The following is a 24,950-nucleotide window of genomic DNA, read 5'->3' as shown; positions in this document are numbered from 1 at the left end:
ACTGAATTGTTATCATGTAACCAGCTATTGTCTCTAAGTGAGTGTGTTTGAATATCCACGCAATTATTGGTGATTAAAGGTTATAACAGCATGCGAGTACCCATGGCAGTACCATTGATTTGTTTACGGATTTGGCTTTCAAAAGTGAAATAGTTGTGGATCAGGATGTGATTGGCTAGGAGGATTAGGAATGAGGTTATGGGTTTTGCATCAGGAGGATATTGGGAAATGCAATGTTCCATGGATACAGGACTTATCCACACAGGAAATTTTGGTGTACAAGGATATCACATCCGCATTGACCAACAGGGAGTCTGGTGGTATTGAGGCAGTAACTTTGGAGTGGCGGTGAAGAAAGTAAGCAGTGTCCTGGATGTAGAATGGAAGGTTAGGGACAATTGTTTGGAGATGTTGGTTAACAAAGGCAGAAGTTTGTTCTGTGTGAACATTGTACCCAGCCACTGTGGAATGACCAGTAGGGAGACGTGGGGTTGGGTTTGTGTTCTTTGTGGAGGAGCTGCTGGGGGTCATAGTGGACTTCTGGAATGGGATCATCTTTGTAAGGTTTGTATACAAAAGTGCTGGAAAGTCGGTGGAGACCCTCAGCCACCTAATCACTATGATTCTTGTCGACTGTGGTAGAGCCTTTGTCTGCAAAAGGGATAATAAGAGCTGGATTGTTTCTTAGGTTAAGGATAGCAGTATATTCCAGAGGAGTGATGTTTAGACTCGCCAGGGAGGAATGTAGGAGAGGAAAGTGAGAACAGGTTTGAAGTGAGGAATTCCTGACATATGACCTGGGAATGACCAGGTGGATCAGGAGGAGGATCATGGTTGGAGGGAGGTTAGAACTGTTTTAAACAAGGTTATATATATGGACTTTTTGTTTCAGTTGTCAGTGGTGTGTGTGGCAAAGAAACTTTTCCATTAAGAGAATGAGTAAAGAAAAGAAATTAGACAGTTCTTTGTTCATACTTAGATCATTTATAAAATATCAGACATATCATTTTAACTGGCAAAGGACTTTTTTAAAAAAAATTATCCATGTCTAGAGTAACATGTTGTGTTAATTTTGATATGTTGTGTACAGTGTGTGTGTGTGTGTGTGTGTGTGTGTGTGTGTGTGTGTGTGTGTGTGTGTGCGTGTGTTTTAAGTACATACAGTACATCACTTTTACACTATCCAAGGGACTTACAACCCCCCCCCCCCCTCTCCTTTTTATTGAAGTTTCAGAATTAATTTGTGATATATGTGCATAATATCCATTGACCTACTAATCGTTTAGTTGTTAATTATCGAACAATGGTTTCCATACTTGTGCACTGCTTTTAACAGTCAACATGACATTCCCTTGCTCTTGAGTGCAACAAATTGTCCTAAAAATGGCACATTTTGGGGCACCCACCAAACTCTTAATGCACATTGCTAGTGTCATTTTGTGATAATTATGTCAGTTATTTCTCCATGAACATTGTTTCAGATTCTATTTAAACAGATCTTTGCAGGAAGCTTAATTATGTTATTGTTAGTTATTATTATAATGGACTTTTTCTGTAGTTTTGTGTAAGATGCCTCCAAAAACTAATTCCATAGCTAACTGTATGTAATTATAAGGCATTTTCTGTTGTTTCTAATGGTAGGGACTTGTAAGTGCATAGCATGCTTGAGACATTTTATTTTCTAGTTTATTTGTGTGTTCATTCTACTTCAGGTGTCAGTCAATGCTTATAAGATTTGTGCATGCTACACTGTTTATCAAATTTTCATCCACTGTTGATTTTACAGAATTATTTTCCCTGTTTAAGCACAAATACGCTCTGTTTGTTTCATGTTCAGAGTATGTTTATTGCATGGTGACCAGTTATAAACATCTTTTAAGGTTTCATTTGCTCTTTCTATTAGCAGTTCTGGTATTTTATCTGTGATTACAGTGTTGCTGTCATATCAGCAAAAAGAGTTATTTTCCCATGTCTGATATAATCAGAATAGTCATCAAGGTAAATTAAGAACAATGTTGGTCCTAAGGTGCTGCCCTGAAAGACTTTAATATTAAATAGACTTGGGATTGCTCTTTGTACTTTGTTTTTCAGATATGATCAGAACAAGTTATTGGCAGTTCCTCTTATTCCTAACGATTGTAGATTTTTATTAGAATTTTATCATCAGCAATATCAAAGACCTTTGGTAGATCTAAAAATATACCTTTGACAAATTCATTCTTGCTTAGCATTAAGTACCAATTATGTAAACTCTACTATGGGTGATTTGTGCTTCTGCTACTTCATAAACCAAACTATACGTCACTGAGGTGGTTATATTTATTCAAGTAATCTGTCAATCTATTGTAATAGGTTCTATTATTTTCTAGAATGATAACAACAGAGAAATGAACCTGTAGTTTTCTATGTGTTCTTTATCAGCTTTCTGTAGAAGTGTCATAAGTCTTGCTGCTTAAGACAGTTCAGAGAATTGCCCAAGCTGAAAGACATTTATTATGTCAGTTAGTGGGATTTGTATACTACCTATACATTCTTTAAGCACACAGACGGACACTTCATCTGCACTCATGCTCATAAATTAAGGATAATTGCAGAATGTGGTGTCACACAATGTTGCACTACACAAAACTGACACTAATAGCATAGGCACACAGGAAACAAACATGACAATCTGTAAGTCCATGGTATTGGTGATAAGTTGAGAAAACCGTCCCGAAACAGATGTGCTACAAAACGCCACTGTTTCCAGCGTATGTACCCCGACATCAATATGGTATATGATCACCATGCACACATACACAGGCCGCACAACAGGTTGTCATACTCTGAATCAGGTGGTCAAGCAGCTGCTGGGATATAGCCTTCCATTCTTGCACCAGTGTCTGTCGGAGCTCCTAAGGTGTCCTAGGGGTTTGAAGACGTGCAGTGATGCGTCGACCAAGAGCATCCCATACGTGCTCGATGGGGTTTAGGTCTGGAGAACAGGCCGGCCACTCCATTCGCCTGATATCTTCTGTTTCAAGGTACCTCCATGATGGCAGCTTGGTGGGGCTTGCGTTATCATCCATCAGGAGGAAGGTGGGACCCACCGCACCCCTGGAAAGATGGACATACTGGTGCAAAATGACCTCCCGGTACACCTGACCTGTTACAGTTCCTCTGTTAAAGACATGCAGGGGTGTACGTACGCCAATCATAATCCAACTACACACCATCAAACCACAACCTCCCTACAGGTCCCTTTCAAGAACATTAAGGTGTTGGTTTCTGCTTCCTGGTTCACACCAGATGAAAACCCGGTGAGAATCACTGTTCAGACTATACCTGGACTCGTCTGTGAACGTAACCTGGGACCACTGTTCCAATGACCATGTACTGTGTTCTTGATACCAGGCTTTACAGGCTTTCCTGTGACCAGGGGTCAGTGAAATGTACCTTGCAGGTCTATGGGCGAATAAACCATGTCTGTTCAGTCGTCTGTAGACTGTATGTCTGGAGACAACTGTTCCAGTGGCTGCGGAAAGGTCCCGAGCAACGCTACCTGCAGTACTCCGTGGCCGTCTGCGGGCACTGATGGTGAGATATCGGTCTTCTTGTGGTGTTGTACACTGCGGACGTTGTGGCAAACGGAGGGTCTTCTTGTGGTGTTGTACACTATGGATGTCGTGGCAAACGGAGGGACCGTGCTACAACCTGCTGTGTTTGACCAGCCTCCAGTCGTCCTAGTATTCTACCCCTCATAATGTCATTAATATGTGTTCTTTAAGCCATTTCCAGCACACATTCACCATTAGCACGTCTGAAAACATCTGCACACTTACTCGGTGCACCGTACTCTGACATGCACCAACACACCTCTGCGTATGTGGACTGCTGCCAGAGCAACCGTGCAATGACCGCAGGTCAAATGCACCGTATGGTCATACCCCGAGGTGATTTAAACCAGCATTGTTTCATCATGTATCAACATTGTCCTTAATTTATGAGCATGAGTGTATGCCTGCTGACTTTTTTTTTATGGGCTTCATATTGTATAGTGGGCAACATCATAATTGTACTTGCCTCATAATTTTTTACTGGAACTACATTTGACTTATGGAATTGCCCTCTTTGTTTTCATCGGCTGTACCAGAAAAATACCCATTCACAAATTTAATTAGTTTATGTTGATCATTTATCCACATAGTCTGTCTTTTTATCCGTAAGTTATTGTTTCTTTCTTTTTACAATCTTCCAGGCTGCTTTGCTTTTGTTTACGGAATTAAATACTGTTTTGTCACTAGTTAGGAACTCACTATCAGTTTTTCTTATCTAATCATTAGATTTCATAGTCTGGGAAGGCTTTCTCTTATTTGTAGTTATCCACTTGCTTTTGTTGTGTGCTGCTATTAATGTGGATTCTTTTGGAAATGAGAGCTCACAGTTTAGTTTAAATAATGTACAGACATTAGAGAATGTTGTTGACTTATCCAGCACAGCTTTTCCTTCTGTTAATTGGCAGAAATTACTAGAGACTCCAATGTCTTTTACATGTTCAACACAATGTCCCCCGTTTGTATTTATAATAAATGATATTGCTCTTGTCTTTTGTTTTATAGATTTGTGAAAGATTTGCTTTTTTTGTTGTTTGTTTCACTATGGCTATTAAATTTCTACTCAGAATTAAATTAAAATACTGGAACACTGAAAAAATTTTCAATAAATTGGTGCCTACACAAATTTACATGTTATGGACATTTTTTAACACATACAGCCCTCAGAGATGGTGTCCACAGCTTCACAGTAGATGTATTCACTTATGAAATTTGTCATTAACAATCCATCTGAGTTGGAGAGTAACAGTGATAGTCACAAGTACAGCACTAGAACAAAAAACTATCTGCTGTAACATTTAATGCCCCCACAAAGGGCTCACCACCCTTTGGTGAGTGTGTGCTTGGCTACCACTGGTCCCTTGCTTTGCAGCACCCCAGACCACTTGCTCTTCCTCTGTGGCAAACCTACACGTCAAGTCTCTTTTACTTCCTCTGTCTTTCCATTGGATGGTCCTTTTGGTGCAGGCTCTGCTTGGACCTGGTTCATGGTTTTGATGGTGTTTTCCAGTTTCGCTCCCAGCACTATCTTTGGATTCCATTAATGATTATATGATCCCCATTATTGAGTTTGACCTGTCATCTTTTCCAAATTTTACAGAAGTTTGTGTTGTGCAAGGAAGGTTGCCCACTGTGGTGTATGCTCCACCTCTGTGCTGTTCCACCCAGGCACCCTTCCTTCCTGTTGTAGTATGCCCAAATCCCAGCACGGTAAACATCCCATTGGGGGGGGGGGGGGGGGGGGGGGTCATCAAGTAACTGCACAATGGTAGCCCTCTGACCACACACAGATTCCATTGCTGGTGTCTGTGCTGTACATTCCCCATGTATGCCGTGGAGTATGTGCCCATCATGACTGAGGCACACGTACTCCCACCAACATATTACTGACCATGCAGACATTGCTGTGGCTGGATGGCGTGCATGGGGAGAGATTCATTTGGAGTGGGTGGCACCATGGAGATAGATCGCACTTTCTTGTGCTAGTGGTCACATGGCCCTGGAAGTATCTTTGCATGGAAAGGCCTCTTACGACGCAATAAAGTGCGACCCCATTGCATTCCCTTGGACACCATGGGAGGAACACAAGACTAGACAACAAGGAGCAAAATCCTCCTCCCCGCCTCTCCCCCTCCCCCCCCCCCCCCTCACCCACCGAGCGAGGTGGCGCAGTGGTTAGACACTGGACTCGCATTCGGGAGGACGACGGTTCAATCCCGCGTCCGGCCATCCTGATTTAGGTTTTCCGTGATTTCCCTAAATCATTCCAGGCAAATGCCGGGATGGTTCCTCTGAAAGGGCACGGCCGACTTCCTTCCCTAATCCGATGAGACCGATGACCACGCTGTCTGGTCTCCTTCCCCAAATAACCAACCAACCAACCCCCCCCTCACCCCCACCCCCACCCCCCCACCCAGTACCTAGTCTGTATCAGGACTGACAGGGACACCTTTATGGCCAGAAAGCCCTTATTTTTGTTGACCACAATGAGGACAAATATGGGGAAGTTGCAGCCATCTCTGAGATGGAGAATGGTTCCCTCCTGATCAAAACATCATCTCCTGGCTAGTCACAGGTACTGCTCTCTTGTGAAAAGTCAGGTGACATTCCCATGGCTATCACTCCCCACAAGATTCTTAGCATAGTCCAGAGCATCATCTTTCATGGTGATCTTCTTTTGCAATCTAACAATGAGCTGTGGTGCAGCTTAGAGTGCCGATGATGCACTTCCATCCGTTGTGTCCATAGAGGACCAAGGGGAAACAGAGTTGCTACTGGGACCTTCATATTGGCTTTCAAGGGTGATACTTCGCCTGAGAAGGTCAAGGTGATGGTCAACTGGTGTGATGTGAAATGCTATGTTCCTGCTCCTATGTGGTGCTTCAGGCATATGAAGTTCTGACATATGTCTTGCTGTTGCACCACCACTGTCTGCAGGGATTGTGGATGGCTTCTGCATGCATAAGTTCCTTGTGCCCCTCTCCCCATCTGGGTATACTGCAGTGAGCTCCACTCTCCCTATTCACCAGATTGCTCCATTTTTAAGCATGAGAAGAAAATCCAGGAGTATAAGACCCTGGAAAGCTCACATTCCAAGAGGCCAGAAAAAAGTACAAGAGTCTCAATCCAATACAAATAATTCGAGCATATACTTCAGCCCTAACATCATTGCCTTCATTATCGATGATGCTTTCATCTGTTGTGCCTCTTGAAAAAAAAAGTGGGCCCTCAGAGCTGCCCACTAATGCCTGTCCCCTAGGTGGTTGAGGGCCCTTCTGGTGATTCCACTGCACTCACATCAGGAACATTGGCTCCCCTCCTGCCTGGGACAACAATAGTCATCCCCCATCTGGAGGCACCTCATTCTCCTCCAGCTTCTCTGGCTAGGAGGCTGGCGGAGGTGGTGAAGTCTGCTGGCCTCATGTGGGGTGCAAGCAGAGCCTGAAATTTTCAGAGAGTTGATCAGTGTCCTTTGGTTTGGAACTGAGTGGAGGGTTTCAACCAACGGCTTTTTTGGCTCTGTGACAGTCTTGGCTGCAGATTTCTAGACCTGTGTTATTGCGTGAGGATTTGTAAAACTCAGCTTGATAGATCAGAGGTACACTACACAAAGGGAGCAGCTACTAGGGTAGCCAAGCAATTGTGTAGCACACATTAGGGTTTTTAGTCCAAAAGGTAGTCAATATGCAGCAAGGGAAGTAAGATGGTTTTCAGAATAAAGACGCTTTGACTGTCAAAATTTTATCAGTAAATTTTCGAAGTTTTCATAATACACTTCCCAAATTTACTGCCCTCCAGGAAAGTTCTCTCATTTGAATTATTCATGGGACCAACAGCGGGTGGAAACCCGTAGGGTGAAAGCTCTGAGATATGTAGGAGTCATGGAATGTTTATCAGAAAGAAAGGTTAGAGACAGTGGGAGGGGGAGTGTTCATTGAAGTTGACAAAAATATTCTCTATTGAAGTCGAAGTTGAATGTGACAGTGAAATTATTTGGTTGCTTATAACAAGTTTATGTGAAACCAAATTATTTGTTGGACGTTTTTACCAGCCACCTGATTCTGTTGTGAATGTTCTAGAGTCATTCAGAGAGCGTTTACGGCCAGTAGCCCCTAAATACCCAATATGCAATACTAGTTGGAGGTGATTTTAACATACTGGGTATAAGTTGGGATGTCTATGGATTCATTGTGGGGAGTACAGACAGTCATACAAAATACTTTTGAACATAGTTTTCTGAAAACTGTCATGGGCAGTTAGTTCAGCACCCATACACAATGGAAATATCGTAGACTTCACAGCTACAAATAGGCCGGACCTTATCATCAAATGTTACTATGGAAATGGGGAGTAGCAGTCATCATGTCATTATAGCAACTATGATTGCAAAAATTAATAAATCAGTGAAGAGGGCTTGGAGATAGTTTCTGCTAGATATAGCTCATAAGCTGTTGTTAGCATCTCACTTAGACAGTGAATTGACATCACTTAGTTCCACTAAGATGGATGTAGAGGAATTGTGCGCAAGGTTTAAGCACATTCTAAATCATGGTCTGGAGATTTATGTTCCTAGTAAGTGGATACAGGATGGAAAAGATCCTCCATGTTTTAACAACAAAATTCAGAAGATGCTGAGGTAGCAGAGGCTGTTGCACTCGTGGTTCAAAAGAGAATGCTCAAATGACGACAAGTGAAGGTTAGCAGAGATTTGTGCATCTGTCAAAAGATCTATGCACGAAGCATGCAACTACTACCACTCTCATATTGTAGCAAAAGATCTGGCAGAGATCCTGAGAAAATTGTGGTCCTATGTAAAATCGCTAACAGTTCAAAGGTTTCCATTCACACCTTGTTGACTAGTCTGGTGTGGCAGTTGACGATAACACAACGAAAGCCAAAGTTTTAAACTTCATGTTCAAGAAATCATTTACACAGGAAAGTTGTACAAACATACCATAATTTGACCATCAGACAGACTCCCGTGTAGACGACATTGTAATAAGCCTCCCTGGCATAGAGAAACAACTGAAAGATTTGAAAGCAAATAAGTCTCCAGGTCTGGATTGAATCCTTGTTTGATTTTAAAAAGAGTACGCTATTCCATTGGCCATTTACTTAGCTTGCATTTATCATGAATCTCTCGCCCAGAACAAAGTCCCAAGAGACTGGACAAAAGTGCAGGTGACTCCTGTATACAAGAAGGGCAAAAGAACAGCCCACCAAAATTACAGACCAATATCCCTAACTTAGATTTGCTGCAGAATTCTTGAATATGTCCTCAGTTTGAATATATTAAACTTTCTTGAGACAAAACCTTATGTCCATGGTTGTAGAAAGCATTTCTCATGTGAAACTCAGCTTGCCCTTCTCCCACATGATATACTGCGAACTATATATTAAGGGCAAGAGGCAGATTCCATATTTCTAAATTTCCAGAAAGCATTTTGACACAGTGCCCCATTGTAGGCCATTAATGATCATACTTGCATATGCAATAAGTTCAGAAATTTGTGTGTGGTTTGAAGACTTCCTAAGTAATAGAACCCAGTATGATGTCCTCGATGGCGAGTTTTCCTCAGAGACAAAGGTATTATCGGGAGTGTCCCAGGGAAGTGTGATAGGACTGCTGTTGTTCTCTGTGTACATAAATGATTCAGCAGGGTGCGCAGTAGTCTGTGGTTGTTTGTTGCTGGTGCTGTGGTGTACAGTAAGGTACCAACTTTGAGTGACTGTAGAAAGATACAAGACGACTTAGACAAAATTTCTAGTTGGTATGATGAATGGCAGCTAGCTCTTAATGTGGAAAAATGTAAGTTAATGTGGATGATTTGGAAAAAAAAAACTGTAACATTCAGATACAGTATTACTAGTGTCCTGCTTGACACAGTCAAGTCGTTTAAATATCTGGGTGTAATGCAAAGCAATATTAAATGGAACGAGCATCTGAGAACTGTGGTCATCTGAGAACTGTGGTAGGGAAGGTGAATGGTCAGATTTGGTTTGTTGGGAGAACTTTAGGAAAGAGTGATTCATCCACAAAGAGGACTGTATATAGGATGCTGGTGTGACCTATTTTTGAGTACTGCTCGAGGGTTTGGGATCTGTACCAGGTTGGATTGAAGGAAGACAGTGAAGCAATTCTGTGGCGGGCTGCTAGATTTGAACATCATGTAAGTGTTACAGAGGTGCTTCAGGAACTCAAGTGGGAAAGGGAAGGTGGTGTTGAAACACTATTGAGAAAATTTAGAGAACTGGCATTTGAAACTGACTGCCAAATGATTCTTCTGCCACCATCATACATTGCATGAAGGGCCATGAGGATAATAGAAGTTAGGGCTCATTTGGAGGCATATAGACAGTCATTTTTCCCTTGCTCTATTTGTTTTTTAAGTGGAACAGGAAATGCAATGACTAGTAGTGCCACAGGGTACCCTCTGCCACACACCGCACGGTGGCTTGTGGAGTACCGATATAGATGTAGATGTAGAAGAGGTCCCTCGAGACTCTTCCTTCCATGGTTCCTGCTGTCCACAGCCAGACACCAGCCGGTGGCTGCAAGAACCACAGGCTGCTGGCTGTCGGACTTCTCTTTCTTCCTGTGTCCCTGAAACCAGTTCAGCGAAACTTTCCCATTCCTCATGTTCTAAAGAGAAGATGGGCAAGACAAATGAAACTCTGGTAGCCCCCACACCACTGGACTCTGCATGATGTACTACTTCTGTGCCCAAGATGGAGATCCCAGTGACCCCTGAGGCATCAGATCTCCCAGGGCAATGTGCGACAGGACTTACGTCAGTGGATCTCGTGATGTTTCAACCAGTGGCAGCACATAACGTGCTCCACCGGTTGCTTCATGCCCCCACAATATTAAGTCAGTCTGATCCTCCAGTGGAATTGTAACAGATTTTTCCACCACCTGGCTGAGCTACAGCAGCTTTTAAGCACTTACTCTGCGTTCTGTATTACCATTCAGGAAACTTTGTTTCTAGTAACTCGGACCCCTGCCCTTCATGGAAACCTAGATTATTTTGAGAACTGTACCAACTGTGTGAGGGTATTGGGTGGAGTTTGTACAGATGTACTGGACACTCTATATAGTGACCTTGTACCTCTTGATACACTGTTGGAGGCTGTGGCTGTTCGGTTAACAGCAAAGCAGGATTTTACCATTTATAATGTTCTATCTCTCTCCCCATGGTGTCATGTCCCAGGATGTACTGTCTCTATGACTCTCTCAGCTCGCCCAATGTTTCAATGTCTTGGGCAGCTTCAGCACCCATAGCCCTTTGTGGGATGGTACAATAATCAGTGGCTACGGTAAAGACATTGAACCTACTGACACAGCTCAGTCTTTGGCCCTTGAACTCTGGTACCCCCGCACACTTCAGTGTGGCCCACAGAACTTATTTGACCATTGATCTCTCTTTTTGCAGCCCTGGTCTTGTACCATCTGTCCACTGGAGGGTCCCCAGTGTGGTAGTGACCACTTCCCAATCTTCCTGTTCCTCCCTCAGTGTTGCTACACTGGATGCCCGCACAGATAGGTTCACTTCTGCTGTCATCCTTTGCTCCCCATTAAAAGCAAAATCAATGCGGCTGTTCAGCATACAATGACAGTCATTCTTTTGACAGCCAACCAAGCCATGCCTTCGTCCTTGGGTTCCCCCCATCAGAAAATGGTAACTGGGTGGACCCCAGAGAAAGCTGTGGCCATTAGAGATTGTAGGTGGGTTCTCCAATGCCATAAGCTGCACCCTGCACTGGTGCACGTTATTGGCTCTAAATGGCTCTGTGCCCACGCCTACCACCTCATAAAATGATGAAAGCAAGATTCCTGGGAACACTGGATCACATACCACAGAATGGGCAAAGATCAAACACCTCTACAGCTTCCAGTTCCTTGCAGGTGTAACAAGTATTTGCATAGATGGTGTCGCCAAAAATTTTGCTGAGCATTATCCTTGCACATCTGCATTGAGATCTAGCATCCTGCCTTTCAGCTCATAAAACAGCAAATGTAGTGAATGTGCTTGTCTTTTACTGCCCACCACCTGGAGGCATGTAATGCTCCATTCAGTGAATGGGAGTTGTCCAGTGCCCTAGCCCATTGCCCTGATACTGTCCCAGGGCCAGACCCCATCTACAACCGAATGCTGAAACTACTCTCGGTGAATTGTCAGTGTCACATCCTTGCCCTCTTAAATTGGATCTGGAACAATGATGAGCTCACATCTCAGTGGTGAGAAAGCACAATAGTTTCCGGTACTGAAACCAGGTCAGAACCCCCTAGAGATGGACAGTTGTTGCCCAATCAGTGTGGCCAATGTTCCGTGTAAGTTACTCGAACACATGGTGAGCAAGCAGCTGTGTTTTGGCTGCATCTCAGGGTGGCTTTCATAAAGGTCGTTCCACTGCTGATAATTTGGTTCACCTGGAGTCCACCATCTGAATAGCCTTTGCATGTTATCAACACTTCATCACTGCCTACAGGAGGCTTTTAACATGACATGGCATCACCACATACTTACTATGTTACATGAGTGGGGTTTCTGGGGTCCACTTCTGAGTTTTGTCAAGAACTTCCTGTTGCGCCATATGTTCTGTGTTCAAGTGGGTAATTCTACATTTGTTCTTTCTCACCAGCCATCTTCCTCTCTCACTGCTCCAAAAATCATTCTCAGTATCTTTCTTTCCCATCTCAATAACCAGTTCTCTTCCTGTAATGTCAATACCCAGCCTTCTGATCCATGTATTTTACTATTGGTCTTAATATGATCATGCATATTTTGTTTTTTGTATTCCTACTAACATTCCTGGACACTATATACATTTGTAAGTTCCCTGAACTTCCCAACTGCTGTGTCTTTTTCCCTGTAAAGGAGATCCACCTCCCACAACAGTGACCCAGAACTGGGTGTACATTTGCTGCATACCTCCAGAGTTTTTGTTTGGAACTGCAACTTCCTCCACTACTGCCTCTGGTCAGGGAGAAATTGCATCTGCCCACATGGCTTATACCCCAACCTAAGAGTTGCCTAGAAGTTTCCTTTGGTGCAAAAGATTCAGTTAACTGCTGGTTATACTACGTAATTACTTCGCGTAGATGTGTACATGCTTCTTTTCAATAGCCTTCATACGAATTCTTTTTCCTTTTTGGTCCAGTTAAACAAATGCTTCATCTACAATGACATCACTAACGACAAAAGTTTTTCTTTTGCTTGCTTATGTGTTTTGGTGATTAATGTAGTATGTTAAGCAATGGCAGACTAAGGGAAGATGTAAACACCAAAGTTGTATCATTAACTCAACAAAACTGTCATATGTTCTATCTGGACAGTACTAGGTCCTTTTTAAGACGATTTCTGTAGTATTCTTCACAAAACCAGCTCATTTTTGTCTAGTGTGCTCATTTGAGACTCCAGTCACTGACTGAAAATGTATATTATCACTTCAGTACTGTGGCACTGATGTCCACAAGTGCAGACTTGTAAGTAGCATAATAGGCTACATCTCAATACCACATTACCAATACGCAAATTCCGTATTTCAGTTTATAGCAGCTTGTAATTCATCTCATGACAACATAAGAAAATATATTGTTCTGTTAGTAAAAATATATTGTCCTGTTAGTAATGTGGTATTATTGGTGTGAAACTGTATTCATTTATTTGCAACAGCCTTAATGACATGTAAAACAAAGTCACTTTCTGACAGCAGATTTATGGAATTCTCCTAGCTTTGCCTCCAGGTAAGTTCAGAGTATTGTTTTTGCTTAGTCGTGAATGATTTTTGAAATTAATATTTCTTAAAAACTGCTGCATGTTTGTAATTCATAAGTGAATTAGTAATTCCTTGCAAAATATAAGATTATAGATTTTATAATTAAATTGTTGGTAGTGAGAAAAAGGAAATGAAGTCATATTTTCTGGACAAAAACAAACCATAACATAATTGTCTGAGATACCAACTGTTTCAGTGTCTTGTATTTGTTTTAGGGTGATCAACCTAGTAGTGCCTGCTGAGCAGATTATAGACACAGTGTCACTGTTCCATCTGCCACACCACAGGATGGTTTCTCTGAGATTCCTTGCATGGCACTTTTTAGGTAATAAATCATGCAGTATTTTATACTTGGAAATTTTTGTTATTCACATTGATGACCACTTTTATAGACTGGTTGTTAACAAATGTTACAGTACATTTGAAATATGTACACACATCAACAGAAGATTTTCATCCCCTATTACTTCGAAATTCAAGGTACAGAAAACAAAAGTTCACACTGTGTATATATATTCATTTGCAATGTGTGCAGATCACAAGGGTAGGTGTGTATCACAGCACTCTTTAGCAACATCATTACATGGTGCAATGTTCCCTTGCTCAGGTGAAGACTTGAGTCTGTTGTGGCATACCATCAATGAAATCATCAAGGCAGCTCTGGTCCAGATCGCCCCATTCTTCAACAGTAATTCAGCAAAAGTTGCACAGAGGATGTGGTGGTTGTCAGCATCCAAAAACAGCTCATTTCAATCAGTTTCAAGTTCGATTGGATTCATATCCAGGGGCAGGTGGGCCATTTGATTCTGATGGTTCTAGCATGCTGAAGGAATGTGGTCATTTGAAAAGTATGATGAGGATGCAGGTTATCATCCATCAAGAACAAATTGTCACCAAAATATTGGTGATATGGTCCCACTATTGTTTGCAGAGTCTTGTCCCTGAACTGTCGACCAATGGGACTGCCCTCAACAACTGTGAGAAATGTATGGTGACCCCATGTAATGCCACCCCACATCATCTCTCTGCCATCACCACCTTGTTGCACATGAGGAACACAATGTTGGATGTGTTTGCTATTACTATGTTGCCTACGAATATCAGGCTACAAACAGATCTGATATTTATCCTTAAACAACACCCAACATCAGTCCTGTGATGTCCATTCTAAATAATTTCTTGTCCATTTGTAACAAGTGTCCTTTGTGTTCTGATGCACGATGAGGTGCTGCCATGGTCGTCAGGATGGAGATTCACATCATGCAATAGTTTCCTAATCGCTGGTGCAATATGTGACATCCTGTAGCCTCTTCAAATGCTGAATCCAGGTCTTGAGCACACAGTTCACAATTCATTTGACTCAAAGGTTGTAGATATTGATCATCATGCATACTGGTCAAATGTGAACAACCTGTGGGATATAGGTCCTCAACACTGTCAGTTGGAACTGATTCCATATCTGCACTGCATCGCTTTGACTCCAGTGTCAAGCAACATCCCTAACTGAGCCTTCTGCACGTAATGTGATGATGAGGATTGGTTGTGATTGTCCTTTGTGTCATAATAGATGTTCGCTCTACTGTTCCACAGACATCTTTATTGTGTCACCACTTATGCCTTATTTTCAGCTCAAATGCTGCTATTAATTCAAGTGCAGCGTTCTCCTCATAAGTAACACACATGGTAACCGTCTATACATTTACAAACATCAGGTGTGACCTTTCGATCAGTACTGGAAGAATCACAACAGCAAAACACCTGGGCAATATACTGGTGCAATGCAAAACTTTTGTTGATGTGTGTAAATTGTTCGGAGGGAAGTTTTAAAAATAGTTTCCTAAACTGAAATGTGTTGGTGATAATGTATCACAGTTTAAGGCAACATACTTTTTAATTTAATGCAAGATATGTGAAAATGACCTTCACTTGACTGAATGCGGTTGGAAGACTACAGAAAAACATTGTCTTATCTTTGAAGAATACTACCTCTCATGGGTCCATGATGTACAATAAAAGCATATCATATCCACACTGACTGACTAGATGCTGAAGTTGACACTTGCCTACCAAGGTACAGCAGAAATTCTTTTTCTCCCAACTAAAGTAATCTGAAATGAGAGGATTTGGGAAAAGCTTGCAATAGTTAATTCATGGGATTAATCTATAATTTTCTTGTGTTTATGTACCAGCTACATTTGCATGGCCAAAATCAGGTAAAAAAACATTTTGTGGCATACTTATTTTGCAGTTGAAATGAGAGAAAATTAATACTAGTTTATTTAGAAACACTTTTTTCAATGCAAATAGTAATAGTTTGTAAAATCTATGTGTAATTGATGTGTACATCTACCAGTACAGTAAAACTAAGCATTTTAATGTTTGATTCCTTGTTTCGCAAAAACAGAAAGAAAGAAAAAAACTACTTATACCTCATGTAAACTGAAGTTTGAGACAACAGGTTACCTATATGCCACTGAATATATCTAGTGGATTTCTTTTTATCTCTGATCATATATATTCTTTTTTAGTTCATGACAGCAGAAGTGCACATTACCCAAACTGATAATGTGATTAAAATCATTTTCCAAGTGTGTGTGGGTGAGTTGTTGATATCTCTGAAACCACTACTGGTTGTGCTAAAATTGGGCTGGCTGTTTCTCTGTATGACTTTTAATATCTGGGTACTTGTTGAATATTTTCTCTTGTTCGTGCCAAGTTTGTACATTTGGGTTGATTTGAATCATTTAACTGTTGATTAAATTACACTAGAAATAAGTCAGTGATTGTTATAGATTTGTTTCCTGCAGAGAATGAATATCATGTCTAAGGGAAGTAGTAATTTATCTTGTAGATTTGCAACAACCAGGGCTATGTTCCTTTTCATAACACCTTCAGAAACTCAGAATGAGCTGAAGTTCCTTGGATGATGCAAACATTTGGTATTCGTAGAATGTTCTACAAACAAGTGTTAAAAGCCTTAACTCTGGCTCTTCAATATGTTTGAAATAACACACACTTGATATTGATTCAATTGTTTTTTAGAATATGATTTCTGGGAAACATTGCCGGTTGTTCAGTGTGGCACATGAGTTCATAATATGAATGCCTCTTTGAAGAATTAATTTTGTGGAATTCTGTTTGAAGTTAAATGTGTCACCAACATAATGGCTGGAAAGCATGCTCTATTTCAACTAGTTTGTTGAAAATCGGCTAAGGAAACACGACTGCAGACACGCAACAGAAAATTCTATTTTTACTTCATTGTGAAGTAATGGTGCTCTTGACTCGTGAAGTAGGTCATTCTCAAATTGCTAAGAACTAACACTGGTTGAGATATTGTTAACTCCTTGATAAACAAAGATAATAACTATATTTCTGGTTGTCCACATCTTTCTTGTCCATTTCACTGTCTTTCAGGAGCAAGCAGTGTGTTAACCAATTAAAATTATTAACACCTTGCTACACTGTATAGTTACATTTAATAAACCTGGTCTGAAAGTGGTGGTTACAGTTATGTTATTGTGGAACTCGGAGGCATCCAGGCTGTGTAATGGGATGAAACTTTCAGTAGAATCATTAAAGCAGAATTTGATGAAAGCCTCCGTCATCACTTACTGTGCTAAAGGGGAAGTCATCTTCGTTCTCAGGATCCGTATCATACCAGCAGTCTTGAACTTCAAGCACAAGTGTTTTCTGTGTCCAGTAAAAGCAGTCTTTGCTGTAATGAATTACAGACTTAAAATGTGTGGCCTCCATTTGGAGAGTCATCATTTCTTGCAGGAAAACTTTCAGTTCCTTGCTCCCAGTGACTCTATGTAGTGGAAACAACATGTTTCTATGTGTGTAGGAACATTGGTCCCTACCTAACATAATCAAGTAATCAACATAGATTTAGGTAAAATTGAGCATGTGGTAATAGGCACATTACTAGACACTGGCATAATGAGTAACACTCACCAGAGGTTTAAGACAATAACAAACTGGTTTATTGAATTAACTAAATTACTACAAAAAGGACTGAAATAATATCAAGAATTAATAGTGTGTAGTGGTTTCTGAAACCACGAGGCGCAGTTTAATTTTACCTTCTAATATGATGAACACAGAAGAAAAGAGTGATGCCAAGAGACAGAGTAGCATTCTCAGCAACATTCTGTCGAGAAAAAGCTCACTACACACAGTCCAACATGAATATGGACAGACACAATACAGTCACTAACTGAGCAACTCAAGCTATCAACCAATGGGATGGAAATAAGAAAACTGGTTCAGCTGTATTTAAATCCTTTTTCATCTACATCTTCATAGACACTCTGCAATCCACCATACAGCAGTTGGTGGTTGGTACCCTGTACCACCACTATTCATTTCCTTTCCTGTTACACTCAATTAGAGCAAGAGGAAAGGAGACTGTCTGTAGCTTCCATATGAGCCCTAATTTCTCATATGTTATCTTCATGGTCCTTATGTGTAAAATATGTTCTGTAGTCAGCTTCAAATGCTGGTCCTCTAAATTTTCTCAATAGTGTCCCCCAAAAAGAAGGTTGCCTCCTCTCCGGGGATTCCCATTTGAGTTCCTGAAGTATATCCATAATGCTTGCATGTTGTTTGAACCTACCAGTAACAAATCTTGTTGCAGGCCTCTGAATTGCTTCAGTGTTTCCTTAGATCTGACGTGGCGTGGAACCCAAACACTCTAGCAGTACTCGAGAAAGGGCCACACTAGCATCCTGTATGTCATGTCCTTTACAGATGAACCACACTTCCCTAGGATTCTCCCAATGAATGAAAGTTGACCATACATTTGTTGTTGATGAAGAATGAAAAAAACAACATAAGAAGATGGTACATTAAAAATTAAAGCTGCAATGTAATGATCCAATCCCCAATTAATTGGTAAGACCTACAATAAAATGAAGTGTGACAACCAATGAAACTGTGAGAACATTATGTAGTTAAATAACAAATTAAAATAAAATAAAAGAGAAACAGCTCACAAAAAGCTGTGGTCTTATTGGGTTACTGTCAACAGTTCAAAAGACGAATAGTAGAAACTAGTGATAGATACTATGCTGAATTTCCACTGTACTTAGAAACAAAATAACAGTGCTGACAGTAGGAAGGAACAGTAAAAACAATGAACCCATTTGAGGAAACTCACAATATTCAGGAACTCTCTCTCATGAGGCCCAGAGGTCGCCACCTTGAACGGTCTTATACTGAAGGTGTGAAAGTTATCAGCTGACTCAGAAGCTGAGCATGTGCACTATAGGCAAGAATGTGCAATTGACTACAGCAAGAGGTGTGAACACAAAGTGACTCATTATTGGCCGGATTAATTTCAACGAGGAAGGTTGGGCAACTCCCTTACAATTATTAACAACACGGATAAAAAAAAAAAAAAAAAAAAAAAAAAAAAAAAAAAAAAAAAAAAACACTTGAGAGAATTAATGAATCAGTGTAACCCTAACAATAACAAAAGCAATAAAAATACATTAAAAATGAATAGGTGGAAGTCCAGCAGTAATATCCTTGGTTGCAGTGGGTGACGGTTAGTACGCAAGATACGTGACAGCAAAAACACTTTAAAACAATAATCAAGAAGGGAGAGAATGAGGAGCAGGGGAGGGGGGGAGATAGTACTAAACTAAATGCACTAGTTCACATTGCCCATTAATTGTGTATTGGGGGAGGCGTTTTGTAAACGCATGATCTCCACTTCTTCAAGTATATTGAGAATATGGTCCTTATTTTTCCTGTGTAATATTTTTAAATTACTGGACAAATTAGTGACAGAACGCCCCTATTTACCTAAATGTGTGCTCAAATACAGATATTCAACTGGTTTATGTAGGTATTCCTTGAACATGTCAAACCCTATATCCATCCGTCCAGTATACCAGTTCGGGCAGTTATCACAGGCAATGCAATAAATCCCCATGGCATTGCATTTTGTGCAAGTAGCATGTTCCTTATGTCCACATCTTTTGCTGGCATTACTAGATATTTAAAAGATAGATTTCATATTTTTTATACATATCCATTTGCCAACCTTTTCAGAGATGTTAGCCTCCTCCCCCTCCACTCATCATGCTCTCTCTTCTCAATTATTTTTGTAACCGTGTTTTTGCTGCAACACATTCTCACTTACTGATAGTCACTATTAGACCATTCGAGGTGGTGTCCTCTGGAGCTCGTGAAATCAAGTTCCTGATGTGGTGATTTTCCTTAATTAGGTTCATGGTTTTTACTGTTCTTACCTACTGTCAGCACCGTTATTTTGTTTGTAGATACTGGTTTTTCTACAGTGGAAATACAGCATAGAACCTATCAACGGTTTCTACTATTTGTATTTCGAACTGTTGATAGTTAGACCATCAGGTTATAACCTTTGGTGAGTTGTTTCTGTTTATCCTATTTTAATTTGCTATATAACTACATAATGTCCATGGGGTTTTGTTGATTGTCACATAGCACTTTGTTAAAGGTCTTGCCAATTAATTAAGGATTGGATCATCACATTGCAGCTTTCATTTTTGACCACCTCCTTAGCAGCTTAATTTTCATTTTAAATAGACAACGAATGTTGGCTCTACCATATAGCCCTAGTGTTGACCATCTTATAATGTAAGATACATGAGTACTTTCTATTACGACTGTGATAGGATTATGCACTTATACTAGAAGGTAATGGTTACGTGTTTTTATCTAGAGGTTCACCTGAAGATGTGGTTGTAATGCCACAAAACCACTCATGAGTCCAATAAAAAGGGTTTACATACAGCTGAAGCAGTTTTCTGATTTCTAAGATGCTATCAACCAATCTTCTGATACTGTGAGGTGTGAAGAAAAAATAAAATATTTCATGGGATCTTAAAATACAGACACTGAAAACGATGTTGGATTAAATAGGGTGATGTCTTCACATGAGCATACAGGCTATGATGTATGGGAGCTCAAGTCTCAGCTAGTACCTATGTGGGCACAAGCACCTGCTGGTGCGCGAGAGTGCACTGCAGAGCGATGCAGTGCTTTTGTGCCCTGTGCTGGGTTAAAGGTGTAAAGACACTGCGAGTGAGTTAAAATACTTTTACAATAAACATCCAAGAATGGCTCAGTACTATCTACTGCACTGTTGGAGATACAAAATTCATAGTCATGTGGCGTGACAATCACATTGTGGGTGCAGGGCCTACCCCAGATGTTACCACCATGAAGAGAACTGAGAGTGAGGTGAGGCCAACAGAAGCCTAGCTTGGAATGAAGCTGTTGTTTTGCTCCCATTAGCTAGTAACTGTAGTAGATTGGTGTCCAGTCATTTGGCAGAAATGAGAGCTCTTTTGGCAGAAGGAGACAGAGGAATACAAAGAAAGAACCTCACTGCACTAGTGCATGAGCATAGCAAGGTGGACATGTATGGAATAGGGCAGGATTGCTCAACCTGAAGCGCTGTGAAGGGCTGCCACCCATGTATTATCCGAAGAGCGAGGCCGGTACTGTAGGTATAAATGTGTTTATAAATAGTTCGTAATTACTGTACTCATTTAAAAAATGGTAAAGTAAGAAATTATGTATAGTGGATCTCTTTTTTTGTTGTCAATTCATTATCTTTTAGTATTGCTCTACAATGGCACTTCATTTTTTTATTGGGACTAAACTGTTCTTGTTCACTGTGTGTCTCCAGGCATAAACATCCAGTCGGAGACACATGATTCAGTGGAGGATGCACGCACAGCTCTTCATTTGTACCAACACTACTGCCATCTAGAAGCAAAGGGTGCAAGTGCTGTACGTGCAGCACTAGAGGAACTGTACAATGCTGGCAACCGCCTGCACTGGCAAGTTCCTTGTGGACTGAATGACAGCAATAGTAGTGGAGTCAGTGTGACCAGTCATGGCTGAGGGCAGTTCCTCCATACTTCAAAAACTGGCATTGTTGTGATGCACACAGGGTGAAAAGCAATCTGTAAAGTGCACTGCCAATTGTGTATAAACTGCTGTCGAATAATATAGATTTATTTTTGAGAGTTTTAAAGGGTAATAAGTTAAGAATCTTTTTGCGAAGTGGATGACTTAGTGAGAAAACCATACTGTTGTATGTATATCTCCTTAAATTAAGAAATTATCAAGAATTACTGTAACATTGTTTTTAGTGTAAACTTTACTTTCAGGGATTTATGAACATATTTTATTTGCATGTGTTGGGATTTTAAACACAATGTCCATTTTACCTGCTGGAAGAGTATATAAATAAGTTAAGCATATTTTATTATGTTTTTAATTAACTTTTATTTTTAAATCAGTTATTAGCATGATAAAGTGGTGTTATACCTGTATGTTAGTGGAACAGCATGATATCAGAATGAAAGAATGTATGTGTCATTTTATATTACTCGTTGTAACTATGTACTTACTATGAAATTATAATGCAAACATTTTCTATTTGTATGTTACCTAAGATATTTTACATTATTTTTATATTATTTTATTTGAAGCAGATTAGTGATCACACATCAGATTTTTTTGGTGCATTTTAAGGTTGTTGAGCAGTACACACCTGATAGGTATTAATTGCTTTACAACTGGTACTTTTGTTACATACTCAACACTGTGATTTTTCTTTCCATCTGTTAACATTAATTGTTATTACTTACTTTGGAAGAATGAATCACGGAATGGATGCTCCAGTTGAGTGGATATTTATTTTAACTTTGTACAGAGTCAGTATTATCTGGTATCCAAGCTGTTCCTAAAGATATATTTTCTTGAGAAAAATAATTTTGTAATGTTCTCTGGGTACAACAAAGTTCAAAGATACAAATTTTTTATCAAACATGCGAATATTTTGAATACTCAGTAGCTACTGCCAGGTTGGTGATGGTAGAGTAAAGCATTTAATATGATCCTGTGATATGGTACATATAACTGATGCATTTATTGTAGTGTAAATTTGCTCAAGTCTTGTTTAAAATTGTGTTTCTTAAATGAGATTCATATCCTTCCTTATGATCACCTCTCTGTGCAGTCTCAATAAATTATTTTTTTATTATCTGTATGAGGTTTTCATTTTATTAACTTTCCTAGGCACCTAAAACTATCCTGCTTCAAGCTCTTTGGACGATTTTTTTAAAGATGATTATATAAGGTGCAGTCAAGTGAAAATGAGACAGTTTGGAAAAAAGTAAGTAAACCGTTTATTATTTCAAACATAGTCTTCATAATTGTTAATACAGTTATTCCATTATGAGAAATACGGTTATGCCTTCATAAAAAAATGTTTGTGGTTGTCTACAGAACCACGATTGTACCAAGGCAAGCACCTCTTCATCTGAAGCACATTGATGGCAGCAAAAATCTTTTTCTCAGAGCTCCAAAAATATGGAAATTGCATGGAGAGATGTCAGGACTGTATGCAGGATGTGTAAAGGCTTCCCTACAAAACTTTTGCACCATAGTGGAACAACCTTGGGACTTTGTTGGCAGATTGTTTTGACTACACTGCAAAAGTTTTCTGGGAAGCCCATACACATCCTCCATACAGTGCTGATCTCTCTCCATATGATTTCCATATTTTTGGAGCCCCGAAGAAAGATATTCGACACCATTGATTTGCTTCGGGTGAAGAGGTGATTGCCTGGGTACAATCATGGTCTCATAGGCAACTGAAAACATTTTGCTATGAAGACATTGACTGTTTTGTCTCACAGAGGGATTGTTGTTGTTGTTGTTGTTGTTGTTGTGGTCTTCAGTCCTGAGACTGGTTTGATGCAGCTCTCCATGCTACTCTATCCTGTGCAAGCTTTTTCATCTCCCAGTACCTACTGCAACCTACATCCTTCTGAATCTGCTTAGTGTATTCATCTCTTGGTCTCCCTCTACGATGTTTACCCTCCACACTGCCCTCCAATACTAAATTGGTGATCCCTTGATGCCTCAGAACATGTCCTACCAACCGATCCCTTCTTCTGGTCAAGTTGTGCCACAAACTTCTCTTCTCCCCAATCCTATTCAATACTTCCTCATTAGTTATGTGATCTACCCATCTAATCTTCAGCATTCTTCTGTAGCACCACATTTCGAAAGCTTCTATTCTCTTCTTGTCCAAACTATTTATCGTCCATGTTTCACTTCCATTCATGGCTACACTCCATACAAATACTTTCAGAAATGACTTCCTGACACTTAAATCTATACTCGATGTTAACAAATTTCTCTTCTTCAGAAACACTTTCCTTGCCATTGCCAGTCTACATTTTATATCCTCTCTACTTCGACCATCATCAGTTATTTTGCTCCCCAAATAGCAAAACTCCTTTACTACTTTAAGTGTCTCATTTCCTAATCTAATTCCCTCAGCATCACCCGACTTACAGAGGGATTAATGTATTAAAATTTAGGTCAATTACTTTTGAAATAATAAAGTTTACTTTCTTTTTTCCATCTGTTTCATTTTCATTTGACTGCCCCTTATATCTCCTGTGCCATTCACAATAACTGTTAAGTGCTCTGTTGGATGATGTATGATATAACCCTTGTTACTAAATGGTAATAAAATTCAATAGAGTGACATTGGAGAAGCTAGAATAAGGAGAAAAAGGTGAAATGTGGTGTCAACAGAAGTGTCTGGTGGAGGACAGCAACTAGCAAAGGTAGTTTGCAGGAATAAAGAATATATTAGAGGAAACTCCTTGGCAGATTAAAACCGTGTGCCAGACTGAGACACAAACCTGGAATCTTGTTTTTTGCAGGCAGCACTCTTACCAAATGAGCTACCCGGGCATATCTCATGACTTCCTCTCGCAGCCTTGCTTGTAATTTCCACCAGAACCCCATTCCTGCTTTGCTCCTTGGCTACCTAAAGAGGTTCCAAGTTCGAGTTATGATCCATAGCGCAGTTAAAATCTGCCATGAAATTTCAAAACTGTGCACACACCACTGCAGAGTGAGTTATTTATTCTGGAATAATAACAGTGCCCAACTGCAAAATTCGAACAAATTTGGTGTTTCCTTGTATGAGGGAGAGGGGATACCAGATGGTACAGTTTGTAAAGCTTCCATAAAGTCAACATATTGTGCTGAGCAGTGTGCTTCACAACCAGCTGGTCTAGCATTTAGTTCACAGCTTGGCAAGTAGACGTTAATAATTACTGTCACATAGAATTGTGCCTAGTCATTGCAGTGTGCCACATAGCTAAATTTACATGTGTCCTTATCTTTGATAGGGTAAGAAGTGACAGTGCCAGTGCATGAAATGGAAGTAGTGGGTAGTTGTATGAAACAGATTTTTGTACCTGTCTCCTCTTCAAGGGTGCCACCCATGTGGTAGGGATGGTGGGAGCAAGAGTGGCATAAGTAAAAAAAAAGTTAATTAGTTTGGGTGAGTAGCATAGTGGCAAATTGTGAGGAGAGGAAAGGGTACTTGGAAGGATATTACTGATTTTCCCTGCACAGTGAGAGACCCTGACAGAGAACATGTTTTCTTATTCCAGTACAGGTGGCATAAATCTTGTAACTATCTGTTCACAAATTTCCGAGTTTCCCTGTTGTTCCCATTACCAAATATTACCAATGCTAACC

At 40.3% G+C, this 24,950-nt stretch overlaps 1 protein-coding gene across 4 annotated transcripts in view; it reads left to right on the top strand.

Annotated features, from left to right (window-relative positions):
• LOC126475276 (PAN2-PAN3 deadenylation complex catalytic subunit PAN2) overlaps positions 1-22,428 on the top strand; it is a 320,263-nt gene extending 297,835 nt beyond the window's left edge. For all 4 annotated transcript variants that reach the window (XM_050103030.1, XM_050103026.1, XM_050103025.1 and 1 more), the window contains 2 exons: positions 13,589-13,698; positions 21,058-22,428. In XM_050103030.1, the coding sequence (XP_049958987.1) occupies positions 13,589-13,698; positions 21,058-21,275 (328 nt within the window). In that variant the 3' untranslated portion in view covers positions 21,276-22,428. The remainder of the gene's footprint in view (positions 1-13,588; positions 13,699-21,057) is intronic.
• The last annotated feature ends 2,522 nt before the right edge of the window (positions 22,429-24,950 follow it).

Source organism: Schistocerca serialis, chromosome 4 (genome assembly GCF_023864345.2).
Source record: "Schistocerca serialis cubense isolate TAMUIC-IGC-003099 chromosome 4, iqSchSeri2.2, whole genome shotgun sequence".
Lineage (NCBI taxonomy): Eukaryota > Metazoa > Arthropoda > Insecta > Orthoptera > Acrididae > Schistocerca > Schistocerca serialis.
This window is presented reverse-complemented; position numbering and strand designations above follow the sequence as displayed.